The sequence below is a fragment of the Ceratotherium simum genome, chromosome 12 (assembly GCF_057802395.1).
Source record: "Ceratotherium simum simum isolate JZ-2026a chromosome 12, ASM5780239v1, whole genome shotgun sequence".
NCBI classification, from domain to species: Eukaryota; Metazoa; Chordata; class Mammalia; order Perissodactyla; family Rhinocerotidae; genus Ceratotherium; species Ceratotherium simum.
In genome coordinates this window covers 61,447,757-61,473,101 of record NC_141911.1, presented here as the reverse complement: position 1 = coordinate 61,473,101, position 25,345 = coordinate 61,447,757, and the positions used below count along the sequence as shown (strand labels likewise).

The 25,345-nt window shown below is 39.6% G+C and overlaps 1 protein-coding gene across 2 annotated transcripts in view; it reads left to right on the top strand.

Moving 5' to 3' along the window:
* SYNPO2 (synaptopodin 2) overlaps positions 1-25,345 on the top strand; it is a 163,359-nt gene that overhangs the window by 116,722 nt on the left and 21,292 nt on the right. Inside the window, exons 2-4 of one of the 2 annotated variants that reach the window (XM_087437685.1) lie at positions 8,518-8,669; positions 12,320-13,131; positions 15,581-17,496. In XM_087437685.1, coding sequence (XP_087293811.1) covers positions 8,518-8,669; positions 12,320-13,131; positions 15,581-17,496 — 2,880 coding nt within the window. Of the gene's footprint in view, positions 1-8,517; positions 8,670-12,319; positions 13,132-15,580; positions 17,764-25,345 lie in introns of both variants that reach the window. The other variant, XM_004426543.3, reaches the window with a different exon arrangement.

The window sequence follows — 25,345 nt, the reverse complement described above, 5'->3', positions numbered from 1 at the left end:
TCATCTAGTTTAGTCAAACAGGAAAACTTCAGATGTCTGGAGCTATGGAAAAACAGGGCATTCCAGACAAATACATTTTCTGGGTACATGAGACACTCAGTGTCCGAAAGAAAACAATTTCAGTAAAAACACAATTTAAAGATTTTATTTATTTTATTTTTTCCCCCCAAAGCCCCAGTGGATAGTTGTGTGTCGTAGCTGCACATCCTTCTAGTTGCTGCATGTGGGACTCGGCCTCAGGATGAACGGAGAAGTGGTGCCTCGATGCGCACCCGGGATCCGAACCCGGGCCGCCAGCATCGCAGTGCGCGCACTTAACCACCAAGCCACAGGGCTGGCCCTAAAAACACAATTTAAGCAAAGTACTTAGAATCTCAAATTCTGAATTTTCGAGTTTCCTCACTCTATTAATCTGGTAATGCCTCAGGTCCAGTTATACCTTTAGAGAGCAAAACTTCCAATGTAGCTGCTTGGGATGGCACTCTTTCTAAAAGATATCACATGTTTTTCTGCATCTAATCAGTCTATTAAAGATAATTTAAACATTTTAAATGACTCGGGATCATGATTATTAATGCCCATTATTTTACTCAAATACAGTACAAGCATTAAGTTCCATTGAGCATATGAGAGTTTTTTTACACTTTTATTAAATTACCCTAGTATTCTGAGTCTTTTTTTCTTTTAAAGATTTGTATGTGTTTTTAAATTTTGGCTTTTACTGCCTTGCTTTGGTGTTGTATTAACTGTAACACCTTCTTCATACAGGATGCATGTTTGACTCTCCATTTCTTATTTTCTCTAAACCAAATTTAAAAAGCTTATTCAAATTATATAAAACTAAGCAAATAGACTGAGAAAGGATTCCACATACTTACAGTGATGTCCAGAAGTTATAGTGAACTTTATTTTTTACTGTATTTTGACCACTCAGAAGACTGATGAGCTCACTTACAGGTCCTTTAGATAACTAAATTCTTATTAGGTGAGATATTGCGACATAATGTTATTTAGTTAATACTTGTGTGTGTAGTTAATAAATATAAACAGAGATTTGAGAAACCCAAATAGTGAGTTCTAGTTCTGCTCTCTTTCCTGAGTAATCCTGATAACACTGACAACTTATTTATCTAATCTTTTAGATTTTAAATGTTTTTTAACGAGTTCTTTAAGAATTTTTTTTTTTCCTGATATTCTGTGTAAATGTTTATAAGAGGACTCTGCCTATGGGTCAAAATCCTTTGTGCAATCTTTCACCATTTAATCCACCAGAAGAGCAGATGGGGGCATGTCCTACATAGGCTCTGATCCATCGTGTTTTTCTGAAAGAGCTAGGATGTTTACATTCTTAGGAAGGAAAGAAGAGCAGAGAATACCATTCCATATTTGTCCTTGTTGGTTTTCCAGCATCATGGTGGCTGCTTTATAACAGCTCATAGCAGTGAAACTGCGGCGTCATTTCTGCCTGTGGAATCACATTGGTATGCAGATTCTTAAGTATGCAGCCCCATGGATTAGGGCCCTCATTCTTGTCAAAGACAGCTATTTACTCCGGGAATCCTTCCAAAGTTGCTACCAGGAATGCTTTTTACTTTTATGGCAACTTGGTCCCTAAGGATAAGGACAATTTTCCAAAAGGAAAACTTTTCGCCCCGTATCTGGGCGGATATTAGTGACGAGAGCAGAAAAGTTCATAGTCTTCAAACCAAAACTCAACGTGAGGACAGGCTATTGAGCTTGAATTGAAGTATTGAGTAGAGAATAACTTAAATATGCTAGTGTCTACGTGCATGTGCAACCATGGCCTGGTGTGAACACACAGTTGAAGAGTTATCTTCACTATTTGGACAATTTGTATAATTGAATCTCTTGTTCAATTCTTTATACACTTATCAATGCTTTAATGGAGAAAAGCTTCGCTTCCTTTTAGGAATCTACTCTCTTTTTAGAACATTTGTCTAAGACAACTGTGCATGTTGATCATCATCTCACTTTATTCCTTATAAGTTCTTCACAAAGCCTTTATTTCTCTCATGCTTAGTTCTAGGATGTGCTCTACAATGGCTTTTCTGACCTTCCTTCATTGTCCTCAACTTTTAAGCCCCCTCTGCCCTTCCTCCTTTCTTCTCAGCAGATGGTGACTTCATACAATTTATCTGGTGTAAGTTCTCGTGCTGTCTCTCCTCTCTGTCTTGAAATAGCAGTATCTGCATCATCATTTTCCCCCTTTTCTGTGTTTGAGAAATAGTTGCTCTTTTACCTCTTGTTCTTTCACCACCTATGTTCGCCCTTAATCCTATCCTTCTGTATCAGTTCAGGGTTCATTTGCAAAAAATAGAAACCTCTCTAGTTATTTTAGTCAGAAAGGAATTTAAGAAGCACTTATTGTTGAATTGTTGAAAGATCTGGAAAGGCAGGCTTTAGGTGGGGCCTCCAGGAATGACTTCACACGACACTGCAAAACTGGCTATTCAAGAGATTGGGCAGCATTTGTCACAATTGGGAAGCTAGGGAGTCAGGAAGCCACTGGGCCAGCTCTGGGGTCCAGGGTTGCACACCTTCACTGTGATCTGGAATTAAGAAGCTGCCAGTAGAACTGCTATCTCCAGAGTAAAATCATCTCCCAGATCTGCACCAGCAAGAGGGATGCCTCACAGTGTAATGCTTCTCTCCGCTTAACTCAGTTCCAAATACAGGGTTCTTGCAAGTATGCCTGCTGTGTTGAACTCTATCGCACTGAGAACCCTAGCCGAGGGACAGTCTGAGAAATAGTATTTTATTTTCTCAGCCTCTGCGACACACAAGGCACACTCTGAGGGGCTTGGAACAGAAGTTGAGCAATCCGATCAGCTCTTAGCTACAGTCTTCTCCATTGACTTTTGATTTATTCAGTTGTTAGTTATATTTCTTATTTATTTATCCCATGTGCTAGATATTTTCTCAAGTCTTTTTTTCCATTTTACTGTTTGGATTTCTGCACTAAATTCCAGGATGATTTTTGCTTCCTATGATAAAGATTTTCCTTGGGTTATTATTGTTTTTATTTCATTGTTTTCTGGTCCTAGTTCTTTTTTTTGCCTTGTCATTCTGAAACTGTTATATTTCTATTTGCTATTGATTTCCAAAAATATCGTACCACTATAAACATGAATACCCAACAGGAAGGGAAACTCCCCCATCAAGGGCAGAGGTAGGAGTTCAGAATCTGCATAGCAAGCCCTTTAAAAGTAGGATTATTTACTTATTTCTAAAACTTTAGCCACCAGTTTCATTACTCTTGCTGCGCATCCCAAGGACCATTGTGCCCATTTCCCTGGTCAATTGAGGAATACAGACCTACCTAGGGCTTCAGTTTAAGAGCCATCTGGGGTAAGGGAATGCTTATTAAATCTTGTCTCACAGGTATGAGGGAAGTTTTGCCAAAGGCCTGAAGTAGAAAATTGAGGAAGGGCTGGGGCTTCAGAAAGAGCTGCGAGATCACAGACTACTTTCCAATTTCCATCAAAATATTTTAATCTCTAAAACTTTACTTGTTGTCTGAGATCATTTCTCTCATCCTCTCTTGGTTATCTCCTGGTCCGCAAGACTTTGTTTTATGGGTTGAGAATAGCCCTACATGCGATAGGATAGATTTATGCTAATTTTATCTTCCTTTTTCTTATATTTTAATAGATATCGTAGTGAAATTTAAGGAGAAGATTGTGTTGGTTCTACCACTTACTCTGATGTCTTCCCAGATGACTTGTCAATGAGTTGTACATGAAAATGCAGCCCGTGAGACAAGATGTAGTTTCACTAACAGGAAGCTAACACCATTGATGTGGCGTAGACACAACACAAAATAGTTAAGTACAAGGTGCGAACTCAAATCTGACACTTGCTTTCTAGTCAGTTCTGGAAGACTTGGAAATGAAGCAATAATAAGAGAATAGAAAAAGGAGTTTTTTCAATTTTGCCAGGGAATTATTTATTCATAAAACTAAATTAGCATAGCTGACATTCTTCTCAGATTTATTTTGTGAAATGAAAATAATGTTGTTAAATTTACCAGAGAAGCCTTAAGTTTCCATTTGTAGTTGCTTGCAGTAAAATAAATCTTTCCTGGCATGGATCAAGAAGCTGTAAGCAATAGAACATAGTATTTGGTAAATATTTCCACTGCCAATATCTCTCTTAGTTATGTGGTATGATTAAATTGAGAGACGCTAAAAGGGAATGTAGTATTTAATGGATAGAAACTCACTTATCTGTCTAATGTATTAGGTGTGGAATGAGGTCTCTAAGGGAATGTTCTCAAAGAAAAGCAATTTCTCACATACTCACATAGGTATGTTGTATCAAATCACAGTTTGCAAAAGATAGTTATATTTGATTTTGAATTTGTGACATATTGGGTCATAATATTGACTATTTTCCAATCTTTAAAGAATATATTATATATATATAACTCTTAAAATGACCAGGCAAGTTTCTGTCACCTCCACCTAGTCCTTCCACTTCTTCCCTGACTCTACTCCCCACCTCTGCCAATTGTTGGCACACGGCTCCTCTCTCTCTCTTCACTCTGGGGTTCACAGGAGAGAATTCAGACTATTGACCAGGGAGGCAATGTGTGCAGTGGTTCAAAACACAAGTCCCGGAGCCAGATTCCCTGGGTTCAAATTCTGCTCCTAGCTGTTTGGTTTTAGGCAAAGTAACTAACTTTTCTGGGTCTCAGTTTTCTTATCTTTAAACTGAAGGTAATGGCAGTGCATCTGAACATACGCAAGTGGAAGTATGTTTATGTTTCTTGTTGTGGTTTTGTAGAGATAAATGGTATAAGGATGTAAAGGGCTTAGCACAGTAGGTGCTCAATAAAAACAAACCACTAATATTTAAATATTTGTACTATTATTTCTGCTGGTAAACAATAAATAGGCTTGTCTTCTTCTGTCTTTCAGTTATGAAATGTGTACTTACTGAGGAAAAGACAGATAAAACATTATTTATCTTAGATTATAATGAGATAATGCCAAATATCTGGATAAAAACTGAAAAGAAATCCAGATGTTTTCAAACATCTTGTAGATAAAGTCCCAACATTTTACAGCTTTTCTTTTCACTTGGCTTGTTCCTTTTGTGTGTGTGTGTATAGGAAGTCAACAAATTCTCATTCACTAGTCCCTTCTCGAGCACCTCTATGAGCTGTGTGTGCATCGTGGAACTTAACACATATTATTTCTAATCCTTATTAACCATCTATAGATCAGATTTATTAGCTGTATTTTACACTTTAGAAAACTAAAGCTCAAGGGTGTAGTGTAACTCATCTAAGTTCAGACAGCTAGTGAGCATTGCAGCCACACAACTAAAACCCAGGTCCTCTTCCTTCAGAGCTGGTGTTCTTTCCCACTATGACGTGTATCTTGTGAATCTAGGACCAATGGCTTAAGGAGAAGACTGGTTGATAAATTCACTGATAGAGATTCAGCATTGGCAATACTAATGATTTTTATGGCCAAACTTACTCTTATTACTAACAATGTATTTCATTTTCACACATAAGAATATTTTCAGGAGTTAGAATTTTTAATCACATACATAATAATGCATGATTATACAAATTATAAAAATACATAATTACACACAATATAAGGTAAAGGTTTTTTGTGCACAATAAATGTTTATTCTTCATAATACACCTATGAACAGGAGCATACTGGTGAAGTTGGTGATTGCAAGGGGTATGTGTGGGCATAATAGACCCTGTCGTACAATCTTTGTTTGGTTTCGTCGTCCTACAAAAAATGGAGAAAGAGTAGTCCTTCAGAAAAGCCTTTGTGGCGATGAAAGTATCACCATATTTAACATGGCTCTTGAGGGAAAAATACTTCCTGCCATACAGACAAATGTAAAAGGTTGGCGAACACAATCACAGCATTTGATTCTGAATGCTGACCCCAGAACGTACGCTCTGAAGGAATGCTAACGACTCCTACGGTAATGCTTCTGCTTGTTGGGATACCATTAAAAGCTCCACTTGACAAGCATAATGATGAACTGTGCTTTTCCCGTCAAGCAACACGTTTGGATGATAGACAGCTCTGTTAAGTTGGGGATTTATTTATTTTCCAAGGACCAGTTTTTCATCTTGCTCTGCAAATCCGTGAAGCTGCTTAAAATTCACACAACCTGTTGCTGATAAAGGGAAACCCCCACTCTGAGATAGGGCCTTGGTGCATATAATGACACGTCTGTTTTATCAACATAAGACTCCTTTGGTCGTCCAAAGGATGAATTTTCTGTTTGTATTCTAGTACATCTGACTCCATTGAATGAATGGTTTTATGCTTCAAAATATGCTTTATTATCTACCTACCTCACTTTATAAAAAACACAAATAAATTTAAATGAATGAAATGTGAAGAACTCTAACCCTAACTTAAATGTTCATGTTGGATATTGTTTTATCCTTGACTTATTAACAATTCTCTTGTGATTCTTTATTTTAATTATTTCATGAAAGACAAAACAAAACAAATACATTTGGCACTTAAAAGAGATATTTTTCAAAATAGGGTGAATATTCTCTTTCTCATTGCTTTTGTTGCTTCCTTATAGCCTTGAAAATATTGAATTCATTTAATATTTTGCAGTAAATTAGTAGGTTCTTCCAAAAAAAAAAGGAATGAGATTGATTTGTTAGAGAAGGGGAAGGCCTTCTAGAGGTTATAATTTATGACAATAAAAGGGTAGATCTTCCCAGAAAAGAACTTCCCTGAATCACATTGAACTTCAACAGCATCATTGCTTTGACACTTAAAGGTATTCTTTTCCTTTCAAGAGTGTCACTTAAACTGTAAACGCACTTAGAGACGTAAACTTTAGATCTATACTAGTCAACATATTAATCATTATTTAAGATCTTAGCAAGAATTAGTGGGAAGCTGTTAGAGAAAAATTGAAATACATTTCATGCCCAATCAGAAATGAGGCTGGCTATGAAAACATTCTTCAAGAAGTATGCTTACCTGGTTTTAATCTCTGTGGACTCACAATCTTGATTTTCATAGTCAGAGAGGGATCACCTTGGTAGAAAATATCTAGAATAGTATTTTAATGTGTAGTTAAATTTGAGATTGTATGATCACAATACATAGTTCATCGAGAACCAGTAAACTCACATTATAAAATGAAATCTAAAGATATTAGTATCACTTAGGGTCCCAGCAGGAAAGAGGTGGCATGCTCAAAGGAGTAATTAAGGATGATGTAATACAGGACTAAAGTCAGGTTTAAGGGAACCAACAAATGATAAGGAAGCACCCAGAGATGAAGAGCAGGAAGCTGTTATTACCAGGAGGCCTGAAGATGCAAGGGACGGTGTGTGTTATTGGAACAAAAGTGAACGCATGGTAGTGGGGCAGACAGGAGCTGTAACTGTCTAGATGGAGGAACAGAACCATTGCCAAACCATCGCCCAGCAGATCATCTACCTGACCTCTCATTCCCTGGGTCTTTGATCTCTTATTGAGCTTCCCATTGGCCAAATCCTGGTTAACCAAGAGCCACCGTGTAAGGGAGCCTGGCCAATGCGGTTCTAGAAGCCAGTCCCCCTGCTGGACAAAGCAGCACCAGGGAGGGTGGAGAATGGACCTGGAGGGGCAGAGGGGGAATAACCAGCACAACATCTCACCATAATCATAATTACACGGGACGTAAACCTCCAGTTATTCCTCACTAAGGAGCTGGAGGGAGCTCTCCGCCATTCTTCTGCTCCTCTGAAGTTCTCTTCTTCCAGAGTCCGAAGGTTCTCCTTAGGTTTTTACTCAGTTTTTGTTTCACATCATTCTGTGCTAGAATATGATGCAGTCCTTATAACAGGGATGTTTTTATTTTTTGCAAAATAATGACTTTTTTGCTAAAATTTGCTTGGTACCAAGACTTAAGTAGTTAATTTCAATCAAGGATTTTTCTCTTTGACGTAATTCTTAATATGCTGGCTGCCTAACTTCCCCATTATGCTGAGATGGCTTTCCTTAGTTCATTTAGCTGTGCAGCTCTCCCCTTAAACTGATCGCTCTTCTCACAGTCGGTGTTCCAGCCACCTTGGCAATGGGAGAGGCTTTTAAATTTATTTTAATGTAAGAAGTAACTGCCTGATTGGGGTCAGACTTTACAATGTGACGTAATTATTTTTAATGGATACTCAATTAAAACATGTCTTCCCTCATTCTTCTCTATTCCTTATTCCTTTTATTCTAGCTCCTTTACCGTAGATTTACTTTTCCTTTCTGTCTTCTTACAATGCTATGAATTAAATGTTGACATTATGGTACATAATACATTGTGTGTGTGAGAGGGCTGGGAAGTGTTTAGGGTGGTCTTATAGATTAACAGGTGAATTAAAAATCAGGGCTGGTTTTATAATTTGCAGATCTATTTACCTCTTTCAAATAAATGTTTCTCAGAGATGGTGGCATGGTTTTTTACAAGTTATAAGACTCTAACTATTGCCTCCTTTTTCATTCCACTCAGATCCGAAGCCAGAGCAAAGCATCCAGGTCTGGGCTCTGTGAAGGGGATGAAGTGGTCTCTATCAATGGGAACCCTTGTGCAGACCTCACCTACCCCGAGGTCATCAAGCTCATGGAGAGCATAACGGACTCTCTCCAAATGCTCATCAAAAGGTACAGAAGATTTGTTGGAGTATATATTTTCTCTTGAAGCTAGAGGAGAAAGATTATAGTTTCTACTACATATATAATTTGTCATTTATGGGGAAATTGGCGGTGCTCTGTAGAAGGTCAGTAGAGTTAAACAGAAACCCACAGTGTTTGCAAAGTGGCAATTCTAATCAACTGAATTTTCTAGTTAACTGAGAATTAACTTGAAAATCTTTATGTCAAGAACTTCATTGAAAATCTTAGTTAGGTATTTTAGACCAGCTCCCCAGAATGCTCAGCGTGTTGGACATAATTTAACACTTTAAGGTCAAGATTTTGTGGTGGGTCAGGATCACGAAATGCTAATTCCCAGATTCCCAGATGAATTAAAGATGTGAAACCACTACACAATAATTTTTATAGAAAGAGGATGCCTAGGAGAAGAAAAAGAACAGCAACAACAAAAACCATAAAAGCATCCAGATTTCTGCTTGCCAGGACCTCCAGTAAAACTAATATTTGGATATGGGCAAAAGCAGATGGTTAGAATAAAGTTTTTGGACTATCAATGCAAATCGTTTGTTAATTTGATCTCTCCAAATACTACCCTCCCCACCAAACTGCTTAAAAATGCAGAAGCAAACTTTAAACGTAAAAACAAAATAAAACAATGAGAGCAATCATGAAAAACTATAGCATCAAATTTTTCACAGTGTGCAGATCACAACACAGTCCATACTGACTTTGCAAGTGAGGCCCTGACCACGGCAATACAGTCATGCATCGCATAGTGATGTTTCAGGATGACGGACCACATATATGACGATGGTCCGATAAGATTAGTACCATATAGGCTAGGTGTGCAGTAGGCTATACCGTCTAGGTTTGAGTGAGACACACCATGATGTTCGCACAACAACAAAATCGCCTAATGATGCTTTTCTCCAGAATGTATCCCCATCGTTAAGTGACACAGGGCTGTCGAATGAATCCAGAAAGGAAAGTTCTGGCCTCCTGGAGAGCAGCCTTCAGGAAGATGTCAGAGGACATCTCACAGACTCTCAAAGTCCTCCAGGTTTTGCCTTAACTCTAGAAACACTACATGCAGCATCACTCATCTGATAATCATTCAATGGGATTCCATTTCCATACAAACATGAACTCACTATGGCCAAAATCTTGTGAAAATAAAAGAAATCTAGCATTATTCTTAGAATCTGCCATCTAAATATTTACCCGTCAAGACCCATGTTTAAGCCCATAGGATTCTACTTACAAAACTGCCACTTGCTTTTAAAAGGAATCTAACGGCAATGTTGCCAAGTGAGTGTAGTCATGGTGTCTGCCATTATCCTGCATCAATCTCCAAGGTATTTGAAGAGTTCCATCTTTGCAAAGGTTTAATCACATCCAAAATGGGAGAAAACCCTTTTCTGATTTATTCCTTTTTAGTGTCTTTACTGATTTACTAAGGCCAATTTCTTTGGAACACATTTGCGGTCTGGGACATTCCTTACTAGTTCTTGTTTTGATTTTGATGGCTATCATTGGGAAAATCCTTGGTGGTTTAAAGCTGAGTCTTAGGTACATATTTGGTTTCAGAAGTAAATGGACTAGTTCTCTGCTGCTTTTAGTAACTGGAATCATGATTATTATTATTTTCTCTTAACTATTTTTACTTTCACGAAATAGATAATTAATTGATGAGATTCAAAATTTTAATTCAAATTAAAATCAGCCCAAAGATAATCATCGTCATCATCATCATCACCACTCTGGATGGCTGAACATTGCTTCCTGGAATTAAATATTTCTCTCACTCATGTAACTGTCATCTATCACTAGAGGACAAGCGGTTTGCTTCTCCTGGACCATTGCCCAGAGATAGCTGGGTCAGACTATCTAAAAAGACTCCTCTAACATTATGTCTCTATTATCTTACATTTTATTAAAATAAGATATTTTAAAAATTATATAATTATGAGACATATATTTTGGATTTGATTACCTATGTAGACTGAATGGAAATAAGCATTTTAAGGTATAAAGCTTTAACCTCTAGTGCTTTCATGATTTTTATTCATGTATATCTATTTTACTTCAGCTACCAATAAACGTTAGCATTTATCTGACCCTGTTGCCTGTGATATAGTCTGTAAGGCTGGAATCAATTCAGACTACTTTCTTCTCAGCTTCATAATTGATTGCTAATATAATTCAAAGTGATTTAATCCACTTCCATCCCAAGGCCTTCCTAAATTACAACTCTCTGACCTTTTGGTACCCTCAGATTCAGTTGCATAGAGTGTATTCATCATTTCCTATAAAAGAAAGATCTAATTTGCTGTCATCAAATTTTTTAAATACTCTATTATAATGTTTTTTTTTTTTTTGTATTACCAGGAGATTACTTGCATAGAGAAAGCTGCATTTCATTTGATTGTTTGTTTTTGTTTTGTTTAGTTTTGTTTGGCTAAATACAGTCCAAAGCAAAGTTCGGAGTAATTATTTTGAACATTAGTCTGAAATTCTACTACCACATAAATTCTAAGATAAATTCCCTTGAGTGGAATAAAAGTAGGGGCTCACTCCCTTCCGTGATGATCCTGCATTAGTCAGGGTGCATTTTGAGGGAGGAAGAAAGGGGCAGAGATAGACACTGCTGCTTCTCAAAAAAACCCTCCAAATGTAAGAAATGAAGGCGTCTCCTACAGCTGTTCTGCGAATGATGCTTCTTGTCTAAAAGCAGTTGGAGTTTAAATTAGGATTTTAGCAAGAAGTTGTTTAACCCTTAACTGACCTTGCTTCTTGCAAACCCAAATTTTGCAAAACCAACTGGGAGCGGTTAAGGTCAAAATCAAAGAACTGTGGTGAACAGCTCTGGGCCCCTCAGCTGGGAGATAAAGGAACAGTTAGACTTCAGAGATCTTATAAGGAAAATGCTCCAAGAGACAGGTTCAAATAGGAGAAGGGGAGACATCTCAGATTATAAATACTTCATGACCCAATGATTCATTGCAGCATGGAAAGGATTTCTCTTTACACAAGAGTACTGGGCTGGGGTCCACTTATTACAAAACACATGCTCACTGGAGCTTAAAAAACAGCTTCTATTTCATTCCTTTCAAGAAAGCACAGCTTCTAAAAGGCTTACTTGAATTATCTGTATTTTTTTATTTACTTAATTTTTTATTGAAGTAACATTGGTTTATAACAAGATTATCTGTATATTAATATTGCCCTGAAGCTGTTGAATATATTTATGAGACTTTATAACATGCAGACCTAAACTTAGTCAATAAGACGTTGAAATGCTTAGTCATATTATAGCAAACATGGTTATTTGAAAATACCCAAATAATTATGAATAAAGGGCATCCATGAGGCTATAACCCATGCTTTTAAAAAGTGGAGGCTGAATTTAGGATGGATTTAGGTTTCATAGTCTTTTGTAAGCATTTTTGCTTTGCTTTGAAAAGAAGTTTATTTGGAAGATCTTTAAATAATAATATAAACATGTTGCCAATTTCTGTTTTCAAATATGTTGCAGTTGACATTTAGGAGGAAATATTTTGACTGTATCATGTATTAGACATCATAAAAGTGTCAGGACGTTCTTTGGCAGGTGGAACACACTCTGATTTAACTGTCTGGACCGATTTTTCCATGTGCAGACCATCGAGTGGAATAAGTGAAACTTCGATCTCTGAAACTGAAAACAAAACCCATGAGCATCTCACCCAGGAGGGGTATGTGGAAAGCACCACCCTGCAGACTCGACCAGCCACAAAGAGCCAGTACAAAGAGTTCTACATCACCCCCATCAAGAGTGGAACTCCCCCAGCTGAGGACCAGGGAAGTGGCCCCCGTTGTTCAGGGAGCATAAAAGAAGAAAGGAGCTTGAGCTACCATGTGGCTCCCCAAATGCCTGACTTGCAAAGGGGAGGCCCACCAGGGGAGGTTATCTTAAGGGGCAAGGCAGAAGCGGGGCAGCCAGGCCCTGTGGTTGAGTTACAACTGTCCCTTTCACAGGAGAGACACAAGGGCACAAGTGCTCCTGTAGTGGCTCTCCTGGGAGCTGAAAAATCTAAGTCTCCCGACTCAGAACCTAATTTACAACACGATGGGATTGTCCACATAAATTCAGTCTCCACTGATGAGAAAGAGGACCCTTCTCGGAGGTCCAGTAAGATAATCCAGATTTCCAGTGGCAAAGAGTTGAGAGTGATCCAGGAAAGTGGAGCCGGAGCCGCGGGGCTGCCCCGAGTGGAAGTGATCCTCGACTGCTCTGACAGGCAGAAGACAGAAGGGTGCAGGCTGCAGGCAGGAAAGGGGTGTGTGGATTCTCCAGTGGAAGGAGGGCAGTCAGAAGCACCTCCTTCTCTGATATCCTTTGCAGTCTCATCAGAAGGCACAGAGCAGGGAGAAGACCCACGCTCGGAAAGGGATCACAGCAAACCTCACAAGCACAGAGCGCGCCACGCACGTAAGTCCTGCCCGGCCACTGCTGGGCTCTCGTAAGGGGTGTGGGAGCTTAGGGCATTTTGCTGTTGCTTGGCCTGCATGGATTTTGCTCTTTTTTAAAGACTTTTCTTATGTCTCTCATTGGCTTTTTTTTTTTTAATTAATGCACAAAATAACAAATGTGAAATTGTGGAGAACACGAATTGGAAGCAGTAAGTTTGACCTTTATAGTAGATTTAAATGTTTTTAATGCACTTTCCTTTCTCCCCAAAGGCACGGGAACTGTTAAAGAAAATAATACTGTTAATGTGCCTTTTTGGTTTGTCTCAGAAGGTTGTAATATTTCATATCAAAACAGTGTCCGAGAGTATTCGAAGTCATGTGGACTCCGAGTTTAGATGTCAAAAACTGTTGAGTCTGCTACCGAGAGGTGTCTTTAAAATACAAGCTCCACACTGATATTCAAAGCAGATCCTCGTTTTGAAAAAAAATCTTTGTGCAGCTTGATGATGCTTGCAGAAGTGAGCTTGACAGACAGGGACATGTGGAATACTGAGCAGTTACATGATCCTCTCCGTTGTGTAAGTCTTCACTAGACTGCACAGCGTTTCGTCTACCTCCTAGAACAGAAGTCAGTCTCCAGGGCCATGTGGAGGCATGTAAATGCCCCCAAACATAAAATATATTTAAATTCATGGCTTTTTACAGTCTTTTGTTTTACTCAGGGACTGATTACAAAAAGGGGAACGAGGATAAGAAAGGCAGTTAGGTTTTAAGATCTTCGTTATTTTTTTTCATTTTTTTTTTTTTTTTTTACAAATTTTGGAATTTTGTTTGAGGAGGTAAAGGCTGACCGGCAAAGGCGCTTGAATGTATGAATGATACACAACAGTAATGAACTCGGCTATTCAAAGCAGTATGTTAAATCTTCCAACCTATTGTTATTCCTTTCAAAGCATATTTTTAGCATAACCATTTGTAGCTTTATTGGCAAGTGCTGCTACTCATTCCTTATACTTTAAGCATCTGTACGCATCTCCACATTTATAGCATATTAAACAAGTGTATTAAGGCAGCGCTCACATACTTTACATGTTGGCGGTGAAGGTAGCAACAACTGTGACTGTCAATTTAACAGTAAGCTGTATAACTCTGATCAAAAAAGGAATTACATTTAGGAATGACCACACTTTTTACTGTTTTCTCTAAATAAAATTCGATTACCAGAGAATATTTGTAACTTTGTTATGAAGCTATTTGCTCTGATTCTCTTTTATTTTTAAAAAATTAACAATTAAGCCTGATTTTTTTTCCAGTGACAAAAAGAGTTAATTTTCGATCATAAAATATTCAAAACATTTCTCTGAAATCTCCACTTAATTATTTTGAAGAATTCAAAACTTATTTGTGAATCATGCTCATTATCACTAAATATACGATTATAATTAACTGATGCTATAAATTAATTTGCCACCAATTTATTTTTTATAATAATAATGATAAAAGTAAAAATTTAAATCTAAATTTTTGTTATTTTTAAAACTGTCAAACTCTCATCTAAACGACTTAGTTTCTGCACTAGCTTTTACCCACAGTTAAAAGGGTCACCAGTCATATAATTTTTAAATTTCCCCAAGATTTACACTAAATTTCCCCAAGATTTAAAGTTGCTGCAACTTTAGTAGTGTTGTATTTCCAAAATAGCTATATATTACAAATTTATCTTGACAACTTTGTAGCTAAAATTTCTTACATGTATTCACAATGATCTAGTGTTCTGAATTACTATTAATGATTGATTGAGTACCTTCAATTATTATTCATTCAGTTTTTTGAATTTATGTTAATTCAGTCTCCATGAATGCAAGGACTTTAGGGAGGATATCAAAGTAAAAAAAGAAGAAGAAAACTTAAATATTCAAATTCATTACATTAAAATATTTAGGTAAATAACATTTTCTTGATCCCTCTCCCTCCTGCTTTTCAAAAATGCTTGGAAACAGCTTTATATTGACTTTAAAAAAAAAAAAAAAAGAAGAAGTACAAGGTATATCTTAACTTGTTTTTCAGAAAATATTATGTCCTTAAATTATTTCCCTTTTAGTTTTGTTTACATCCTGTTAACTGACATTTACTAGCCAGTGTTTATTGTTAAAGTATCAGGATCCATTATGAAACATATTATTCTAATCAAATTATGAAACATATATTCTAATCAATACATAAAAATGTATTTACATGAGCAAGTGAAACAAGGCATTGTATAGTTATATATATCATTGTGTATCATTATAGAAGTATACATTTTAAAAGAGATAAAAAAGAGAAATGAGTTGGATTGCTTCAAAATTCAGTTCCCAATTGTAAACGTTTTTTTCGTGTTCATTTTCCCCCAAGAGAGTTGATTTCTGGGTCGCTATAGAGTCTTCCTTGTACTCATCAATTCAATATAATTTTTGTACTTTCCCTAGGGCTCAGAAGGAGTGAAAGCCTGTCAGAAAAGCAGGTGAAAGAAGCAAAATCTAAATGCAAAAGCATTGCCCTCCTTCTGACAGATGCCCCCAACCCCAACTCCAAGGGGGTGTTGATGTTTAAGAAGCGTCGGCGGCGAGCCAGGAAATACACCCTAGTCAGCTACGGTACTGGCGAGCTCGAGCGAGAGGCAGACGAAGAGGAGGAAGGGGACAGGGAGGATACATGTGAAGTCGCGTTTCTGGACCCGAGTGAATCAGAGGTGGATGAAGAGTTATTATCTGACGTTGACGACAACACACAAGTTGTGAACTTTGACTGGGATTCTGGACTAGTGGACATTGAAAAGAAACTGAACAGAGGGGACAAGATGGAGATGTTGCCAGACACCACAGGCAAGGGGGCCCTCATGTTTGCCAAGAGGAGGGAGAGGATGGATCAGATTGCGGCCCAGAAAGAGGAAGAGAGGGCAGGTGGAATGCCAAGCAGAGAACCAGATGCTGCCCAGACGGATGGCCTCAGAACCATGACTTCTTACCAAAGGAAGGAAGAAGAATCGATGAGAGTGCAGAGCTCTGTGAGCCAAAGCTACGTGGAGGTGAGCCATGGTCTTGGCCACGTGCCCCAACAGAATGGCTTCAGTGGGGTGTCCGAGACAGCAGAGGCCCAGAGGATGATCCCCATGAACAGAACGGCCAAACCCTTCCCGGGGTCTGTGAACCAGCCAGCAACCCCCTTCTCCCCAACCCGAAACATGACAAGTCCCACTGCTGACTTTCCTGCGCCTCCACCTTATTCTGCAGTCACACCTCCACCTGAAGCCTTCTCCAGAGCAGTATCAAGTCCGATAGCTGGCCCAGCACAGCCCCCTCCGTGGCCCCAGCCTGCCCCCTGGTCCCAGGCAGCCTTTTACGACGCATCTGAGCGAATAGCTTCCCGGGATGAAAGGATCGCAGTGCCAGCAAAAAGAACAGGGATATTGCAGGAGGCCAAAAGGAGAAGCACAACAAAACCCATGTTCACTTTTAAAGAGCCCAAAGTAAGCCCAAATCCTGAACTCTTGTCACTTCTTCAAAATTCAGAGGGCAAACGGGCCACTGGAGCTGGAGGCGATTCCGGACCCGAAGAAGACTACCTCAGTTTAGGAGCAGAGGCTTGTAATTTCATGCAAGGCTCCTCTGGGAAACAAAAGACCCCACCTCCTGTTGCTCCAAAACCTGCAGTCAAGTCCTCATCCTCCCAACCAGTAACTCCAGTTTCTCCAGTCTGGTCACCAGGAGTGGCTCCAACCCAACCACCTGCCTTCCCCACGTCCAACCCATCGCAGGGCACCGTTGTCTCCTCCATCAAAATAGCCCAGCCTTCTTACCCTCCTGCCCGGCCTGCGAGTGCTCTGAACCCAGCTGGTCCCTTCAAGGGACCACAAGCAGCAGTAGCCAGTCTGAACCACGCACCCAAGCCGACAGTTCCCACACCAACAGTAAATGCTGGCCGTGCTGGCGCAGGGGGACCATCCAATCAGCTTCCAGGAATGAGTGGGAGAGGGGCCCAGCTCTTTGCTAAAAGGCAGTCAAGGATGGAGAAGTACGTGGTAGACTCAGACACCGTGCAGGCCCACGCCACTCGTGCTCAGTCTCCCACTCCCTCTCTACCAGCCGGGTGGAAGTACTCCTCCAACGTCCGAGCACCCCCTCCTGTGGCCTACAACCCTATCCACTCTCCTTCCTACCCACCGGCTGCTGTCAAGTCTCAGCCGTCAGCCCCACAGGCCTCCAAAACGAGCAAGAAAAAGGGCAAGAAACCCCTCAATGCTTTGGACGTCATGAAGCACCAACCGTATCAGCTAAATGCATCCTTGTTTACTTTCCAGCCTCCAGATGCAAAGGATGGCCTCCCCCAAAAGTCATCAGTCAAGGTCAGTTCAGGGCCAGCCATGAAGCAAGCTCTTCCTCCCCGGCCAGTGAATGCTAGCTCACCCACTCATGTGCAGGCCTCGTCCGTGTACTCAGTACCAGCCTACACCTCTCAGCCTACCTTCTTTGCAGAGGCCACCTCACCAGTCAGTGCCTCCCCAGTGCCTGTGGGCATTCCCACCTCTCCAAAGCAAGAATCAGCCTCAACATCTTATTTTGTGGCGCCAAGGCCGAAGTTCTCAGCCAAGAAAAGTGGTGTCACAGTTCAGGTGTGGAAACCATCTATTGTGGAAGAGTGATCTTGTAGCTGAGGCTGAGTGTCCGCTTTGCTTGAAGCGAATTGTTTGCAGTGTTACTTGAGTCCCCGAGAATGCCTAGCAAGTCCTCAACTTACTTAATTTCAGGTGTCACCTCCCAATCTGGGTCCAAGGAGCATAATATTTTTAATGAGTCAAAAATCTAACTCAGATTGACTTAAAACATATTTATCTTCTTTGCACACTTAAAAAATCTGGGAGTACCCCAAATAGACATGTGCCATCATATTAAGTAAGCAGGATACTTAGGATTTATGCTTTAGCCACAAGAAAGACAGTGATCAGGGTTATCAAACTTGAGGACACAGCCTCTATGTAACATAATAGCTGTGCTCCTATGGAGAAAAGGTTCGAATGTAGTGAAAATATAACATGTATTGACTGAAATTTCCTTTTTAAGTAGTGCTTTATCTCCATTACTAGTGTTAAGGGATAAGAAATTTATCAAGCACAGGGATCAGTGCTGATCTGTCAACCTCAGCCACCTGTTTGATATTGCAGAGAAGGTACCCTGGGGATTGTTGGAATGTACATCGTTTAGCATGGAGAGTCAGAAAGAGGGTATTAATAATTATTGAGCACTTCTGTATCAGGTTCCTTGCCAGATGTTTTACAGATATTAACTTATTTCAGAAAACGTTTCTAAAGTAAAGAGAATAGAGCAAGAAGGATAATTATCCTTAGCGATCGATCCCCATCCTCCCTCACAGTTACATAGGAAACTGAGTACATCTGCAATTGCCCGTGAAAGCATAAAGTGTGTTTTCCTCAGCTGAGGCGAGTGGCAGAGTACAGTGTAATGGAGCAAGGTATAAAAAAGTGAGCAGGATGCAGATAAGGTACACAGGACTATTGTTTTTCCTTGGGAAACCGCGATCGGGGCGTGAGGGGTTGCTGACTCCAGGGGCTGATTGTGAAGCACGAGGAACCCCGTGTGTATGGAGGCCGCAGGGTGAGAACACACAATCATTAGCATCATTTCTGAGTGACCTCACAGAGTTTTTTTCTTGTGTTTCTTTTGCTTTCTTACGACTGCTTCTCCCGCTGTTCCTTGCAATTCTATTCTCGCACCTTCACTTTATTATTTATATTTGATGGACCAGGAGGATTCAGGCAAGGTTACCTTGTAAATTTGGATTGGTCACACACCATGCCGTCATCCAGCTGGCTATGAAGTTAATAATGTTACTGACAGTAAACCTGAAGACCTTTCTCATATCTATTTTAAGTCCCAGTTTGACCGACCATGGAAAATATTCAACATGAATTAATGTAGAGAATCACAAAGCATTTTTGATAGCTCCAAGGAAAACCATCTACTCAATACAGGGGATACATTTAGAGACCTCTCATAAAAACTAGCCTGGTTTGAGAGTACATGGTACCATTTTAATTCTCTGAAAATATCTGTATTCCTGTTCTTTTTCTGCTGTCACTGTCAATCTGCTATATTTTTCACTATCCTATTAAAATATTACTTTCTTCTTTATCTGTTCAATGTATGTATTTTTAAAAAAGTCTTCCTTATATGAGCTGTTCTGACCTGAGTCATTTTTCTGATACTTCTCTTTTATCACTCCTAAAGCATCTGAATTTCTTTTTTGTGAGCATATCCATTTATCCATACATCTAAACCTGCAAGCCGTAGGTATTTCTAAGACATCACACATAAAGAGGAGAATTATGTCAGATACAGAATGATAGGGCTGATTCTTCTGCTTTTTCTCTGGAAAATCTTCTATTGCCTTTGATGGCAATTTACCTAGAGATTACAACCACAGGATGTAACTGGGTCTCTTATTTGCCTTTTTGGGAAGTCAATTAGGAAGGTTAATACAGGATAAAGGAAAAAGCAGCCTATCCATTATAAAATACTATTGTTTGTATTCTTGTTCTCTGGAAAGGAAGTCTGCTGAATGCTGTGCATTTTGCATTCTTTGCTAATAGAACAATCAAAAAAGCCTTCTGAAGGCGAAGCAGGAAAGGAGGTCATTTTTATAACTTTGCATTCTTAACATAGCATCTAAAGAACGGCATGAAATAGGGGAGAGTTAATAGAACACAAGGTAGTCAGTTTGAGATCATTGGTTCAAAAGTAGCCTAGGATGGTAATGACCCACAGTATTCCCAGTTGTCCAGTGGTTTGTGGTATGTAGGAATGAGAAGTGTTTTCGGTCCACTTCCTGTTGGACAGGTGGCGATCTTAGCAGAGCCACTGTCTGGAGTTGATGACTAAAGACACAACTAACATGACTGGGACTGGCATGGGTTCCCAAAAATCTCCTAAGAAACATGCGAGGCATCCAGTCTAAGCATCCACAACTCGGACTGGGAACTGGGAATATAGGTCTCATCTCATCCAGTCCCATTTTATGGGAAAGGGGTGGGAATCCTCCCAAAGTATACCCACCACAGAGTCTCACCTCCCGCTGAGGGATGGAGGAGTAGGAAGGGGAAGGACTAAGCCAGCTCCGTGGAGAAAGAGGGATTTCCTTTGCCCCTTCTCCCCAGCCAGGGAGCCCCCTGGAAACTTGCATGCAGAATAAGCTGTATGCACCAGGTTTCAGGTTGGAATTGTGGAAATGATGTCAGTGTGGCAGGTGGGAGACTTAAAACTCATGACCTCAGCTTCCCTCCCACTGGACACCCTCTGCAATCTGGGTGTCGTTGGCTTTGTGGTGGTGACAGATGTTTGATTGGCTGGTTGGCCGGTCGTGGGGTGTGAGGAGGCAGTTTTTGTTTAGTTTTTAGCACCTTGCCTTTTCCCTTGTCCTTTGTTAGCTTAATTTCTAGGCAGAGCACCTATGAATTCAAGTTTTCATCATCAACACAATAGCAATGATCATTTTCTGAGTGCCTGTGCTATGTTAGATGCCTTATATACATTATCCCAAGGAATCCACTGCATGGTTTATAGGCACTGGAATATAAAATAAAATGTATTTGCAGTCACTGACTTACTGCAGGAACTTGTGCAAATTTCTTTCCACGAGTTTCTCCTTAATAACGTCTCAAACCTCTCTTCCTGGAATCTTGTGCCATAGTGAGTATGCACAACACTAGATCTTCTAGGAAGAAAGGTAAATGTATGTAAATGTAAGTGAAGCACATTCCTCTCAGTTTTATAGGAGGGCAGACTGAATCCCAGAACTGGTAAGATTGGGATTCTGAGTGTTGCCACTTTAATTTTAGAACATTTACAATTTTGTTTCTAATATCTCAATAATGAACACGTTGTTTTGAGAGAGGAAGAATCACACTGTTTCTGCATTTTGACTATTCCTTGGTAGTGTAAAGCATAAGTTTTTAGGAATATGTTTTATAAGACACATTTGCGTTGTCAGTCTGGAGGATGTAAAAGTTTGTACTTCAAAATATATCTAGCATGATTCTTCATGATAACATGTATCTCATTTAATCTTCACAAGAAGCAACTCATTTTAACTATAGGAAAACTGATCTGAGTTACAAATAGTTCTTTAAAGTAAGCCAGGGTTCTTAACTCTTCTAGATTGTACCGGCCCCTTTCAAGAAGTGGGCTGCTTAGGGCAGCTGAGTATTAGCGTAGAGCCTAAATTCCAGCTTGGCAGCAAGAGTCATGTCTGAGATGTCAAAATAAATGATCTACATTTAAAGGGGGTGGACTCACATATGTGGGACCATTGTCCTATTTACGGCTACTCGCTCAGAGGACTTGGAAGGTCGTTTTGCTGCTGACAGCGTATCAGACACTCTGACTCCGCGGCACCGTCACAGCGAAGCCTCTTGAGAGCACAGGACACATGGCTGTGAGTGTCTCAGTTTGGATTTAATCTTTCACACAAAATCCCCTTGCTGTGTATCATTTCATCCAGTTATAAATCTGAGAACCTGCAAGCACCCCTATTCTAATGGTGAGTTCCTGAAATTGCTGTTTTATGAGTCACCACCGGCCTGGCAGGAAGGGTATTTGAAGTCCTAGTCATCAAAAAGAAGTAATTGCTTTCTGAAAAGCTAAATGCTTAAAATGCTTCCAGAGGGAAGCAGGGGGCTACATGCTCATTCCCTCCTAAAATCAGAGCTGTTGAGTTTGTTTTAAAAATTGTTAAAGGTTCATGAGAAAAATATGTAAATTCTAAGAACCAACATTATATTCCCGGAAACACTGACCCTCGCTGGTCTCATGTCCCCTGATCACTGGACTCTGGGGGACACAAAGGCTCGTGTAACACTTCAGTGCTGCTGAGGTCGTCAACAAGTATTCTGGGAAAAAGCAGAATTGAATTCTTCTCTAGACTTCCCACCAGGGTTGGCTGAGGGCCATAAAGCAAGCTAGTGAATTCCCACAGGACCCAAACACCAGGCAAAATTTCAGTAAGAGGCCAGTCTCTGTTTCCCCCTCTCTGGCTTTAAAAAAAAAAGTACAAAAATTACGGGCCATCCTATGGAGCGTCAGGCCAAGGAAAATCAGTCTTCTGGAGGAGCCCCCAGATCAGAATTGTCCCTTCCTCGATGTCATCGGGGCAGCCAGTTTCGTAAATCTTTTAAAAAATTAATATGTTTCTGTGGTATGTATATTTGTACACTAAACTATCATTTGGCACTTGGAAATCACAGATCTTTCTACTTAGAGGCAATTGAATAAAAGAGAAATTTAATTAAAAAAAATCAAATCCTGTCAGACATTTCAGACATCTCAAATCCTGTCAGATTCCTGATTTGATCAGAGGTTTGCCAGCTAATAAAGTATATCTCAAGTATAAAGAGAAAGTTAGACTTCTACAGAGTCTATAGTTTAAATAATTTTTTGTTATTCATACATAGAATTTCTTACATTTTTATTTTTTGGTTCTAAATGTAAAGCTCCTCATGTTTACCACTTTACCTCATTCTTGACATGTTTATCTAAATTATGTGTGCTTTATGACTGGTGAGAGATACATTCAGGGTCCCTAATAAAAATAATCACAAGGACCTACTTTCCAGCCTACCTTCCTTCCTCTATCTAATAATGATAATAATACTCAATAATAATATTCAAATGTGCGTGGAGGATTCCTGCACTCACAGCTCCCTCTTCTTGAGCTCATTGATAACTATTAATGGTTTGTTCATGGAAGAAAAACAAAACAAAACAAGGGACTGCGATTAGCTGTAAGTTGAAAAGGAACGCACATCTTAGGAAGAAACTGAGAACATTTTTCTTCTTGGAAGTAAATATCAAAAAGCAAAGTATTTTTGGGGCCGGCCTGGTGGCGCAAGCAGTTAAGTTCACACGCTCCGCTGCGGCGGCCCGGGGTTCGCCGGTTCGGATCCCGGGCCCGCACCGACTCACCGCTTGGCAAGCCATGCTGTGGCGGCGTCCCATATAAAGTGGAGGAAGATGGGCACGGATGTTAGCCCAGGGCCAGTCTTCCTCAGCAAAAAGAGGATGATTGGCAGATGTTAGCTCAGGGCCCATCTTCCTCACAAAAAAAAAAAAAAAAAAGCAAAGTTTTTTTTTTTTGTTTGTTCTTCAGGAGACATTTTATAAGTCAGGGAATCTTCAATATCTTTATTTGGTAGAATAATCTATTTTCAAGACCATCCAAAGGCTCTGAGTCACACATTATGGTCCAAGTCAAGATGACATGGGTGAGGATGGAAGCCGTGGCAGCCATTCAAACACCTTGTGAGACCTGAGGAAAAGGCAGAAGGTGGGGTGGGGGATCAAGGTATTAAGTTTCTACTATATGCCAGGAACTGTGTTAAATCCTTTCCATAAGTTATAACAATAGCTAACATTAACCGAGCACAAACTTTGGGCCCTGAATTGTTTCGAGTATATTTCATAGATTACCTCTTTTTTTTTTATTGAGATATAATTGACATATAACATTATGTTAGTTTCAGGTGCACAACATAATGATTCAATACTGGTATATGTTGCTAAATGATCACCTTAACATCCATCACCACACATAGTTTCAAATTTTTTTTTCTTGTAATGAGAACTTTTAAGATCTATTCTCTTAGTAACTTTCAAATATACAATACAGTATTGTTAACTATAGTCACCATATTGTACATTACATCCCATTACATCCCATAAATAGAGACTTACTTACCTTATAACTGAAAGTTTCTACCTTTTGACCACCTTCACCCATTTTGCACCCCTCCCCACTCCCTGCCTCTGGTAACCACCATAGATTCTCTCTTTTAATCAGTCCTTATGAGATAGGTACCATTATTGGCCCCAGTTTATAGATTATAGACCTGATTCTGAGGCACAAAGAGGCTGAATAACTTGCCCAAGATCTCACAGTGTTAAGTAGTGGACCCTGAATTCTGTCCGGACCTGCACTCTTACCCAATTATACTATGGCTTCATTCACTCCTCGAAATTACCCTAAAGGGAAGGTATTATTATTCTCATTTTATAGACGAGGTATCTGAAGCTCAGAGAGGCTAAACAACTTGTCCAACAATCACGAAGCTTATGTGTAATGGTCTGGGGTTGGACCTAGATATTTGTCTGACATCCAAGCCTGGGCTCTGCCTGCAGCACCACATGGTGTCCACAGTCTCTTTAAACCCCAGGATCCCACTCCCTGAGACCTGTTAAGTGTGTGTTCCCCGAACTATTTGCCAAGAGCCTACTCTGTACATGGTTCATCGATGGCTTTAACCACGTTGAGCAATATTAGAAAGGACCCCACTCCTTTCATAAGATTGCTCATAAAATCAGATGCTATGATAGTGTGTTGGAAGTGAAAACCAGTTTCTGAAAAAGAAACATCTGTTTTTTAAGTAAAAAAGATGGACTTGACAGTGATTTTGTATGAGTTCCCCAAATTCTTTCATTTGCTTATTTCAGGATGAACAGACGATATTCATAGGCTGGAAGTGGGGAGGAATGTCACTTAAAAAAAATAAAGCAGAATCAAAGTCTCCACATAAAAGGAACTCCTCCCCTTGGCTTCATGCCATTCTGACTAAATGTAATTCAGGGAACTTGCTTGTTAAAAAGTGAATCAGCACCCAGCTTGGCTTGCTACTAAACCAATAATAACTTGAGACATTTCAACAAGAATAATTCTAAACAGAACAGTGCTGAGAGAGTCACAAGTTTTCATTGTTTCAAACTATACTCTGAAAAAACAGTTGTCACTGGAACCTCAGAGTTCTGTGAAGTCTCTCCCAGCTGAGCTAGCTTTCATCCTGGATGTGCACGAGGCAGCAAACCCTTCCTGCCCCAATGTTCTCAATGGAAGATTTCTCAGCAGTTATTTCTGTCAAAGACTTCCCAGCAAGGACATTTTTACACCTTATGTTTTTTCCAGTAGTTTTTTTTTTTTTCTTAAACTATGTCTCATTGTTATTTTGAAAACATCTTCTAAGAAACTAGTATAATGGATTCTAAACATGGGTTTGAACATGGCCATCACTGACTTCAAGGAGACAAGACGTGAACTTCTAAGTTAATTATAAAAACCTCTCATTATATTTGCAGAGCTTCACAGCCTTAATTTAAAATCATAGAGCCACTAATCAGGTAACAATTATGAGGGCT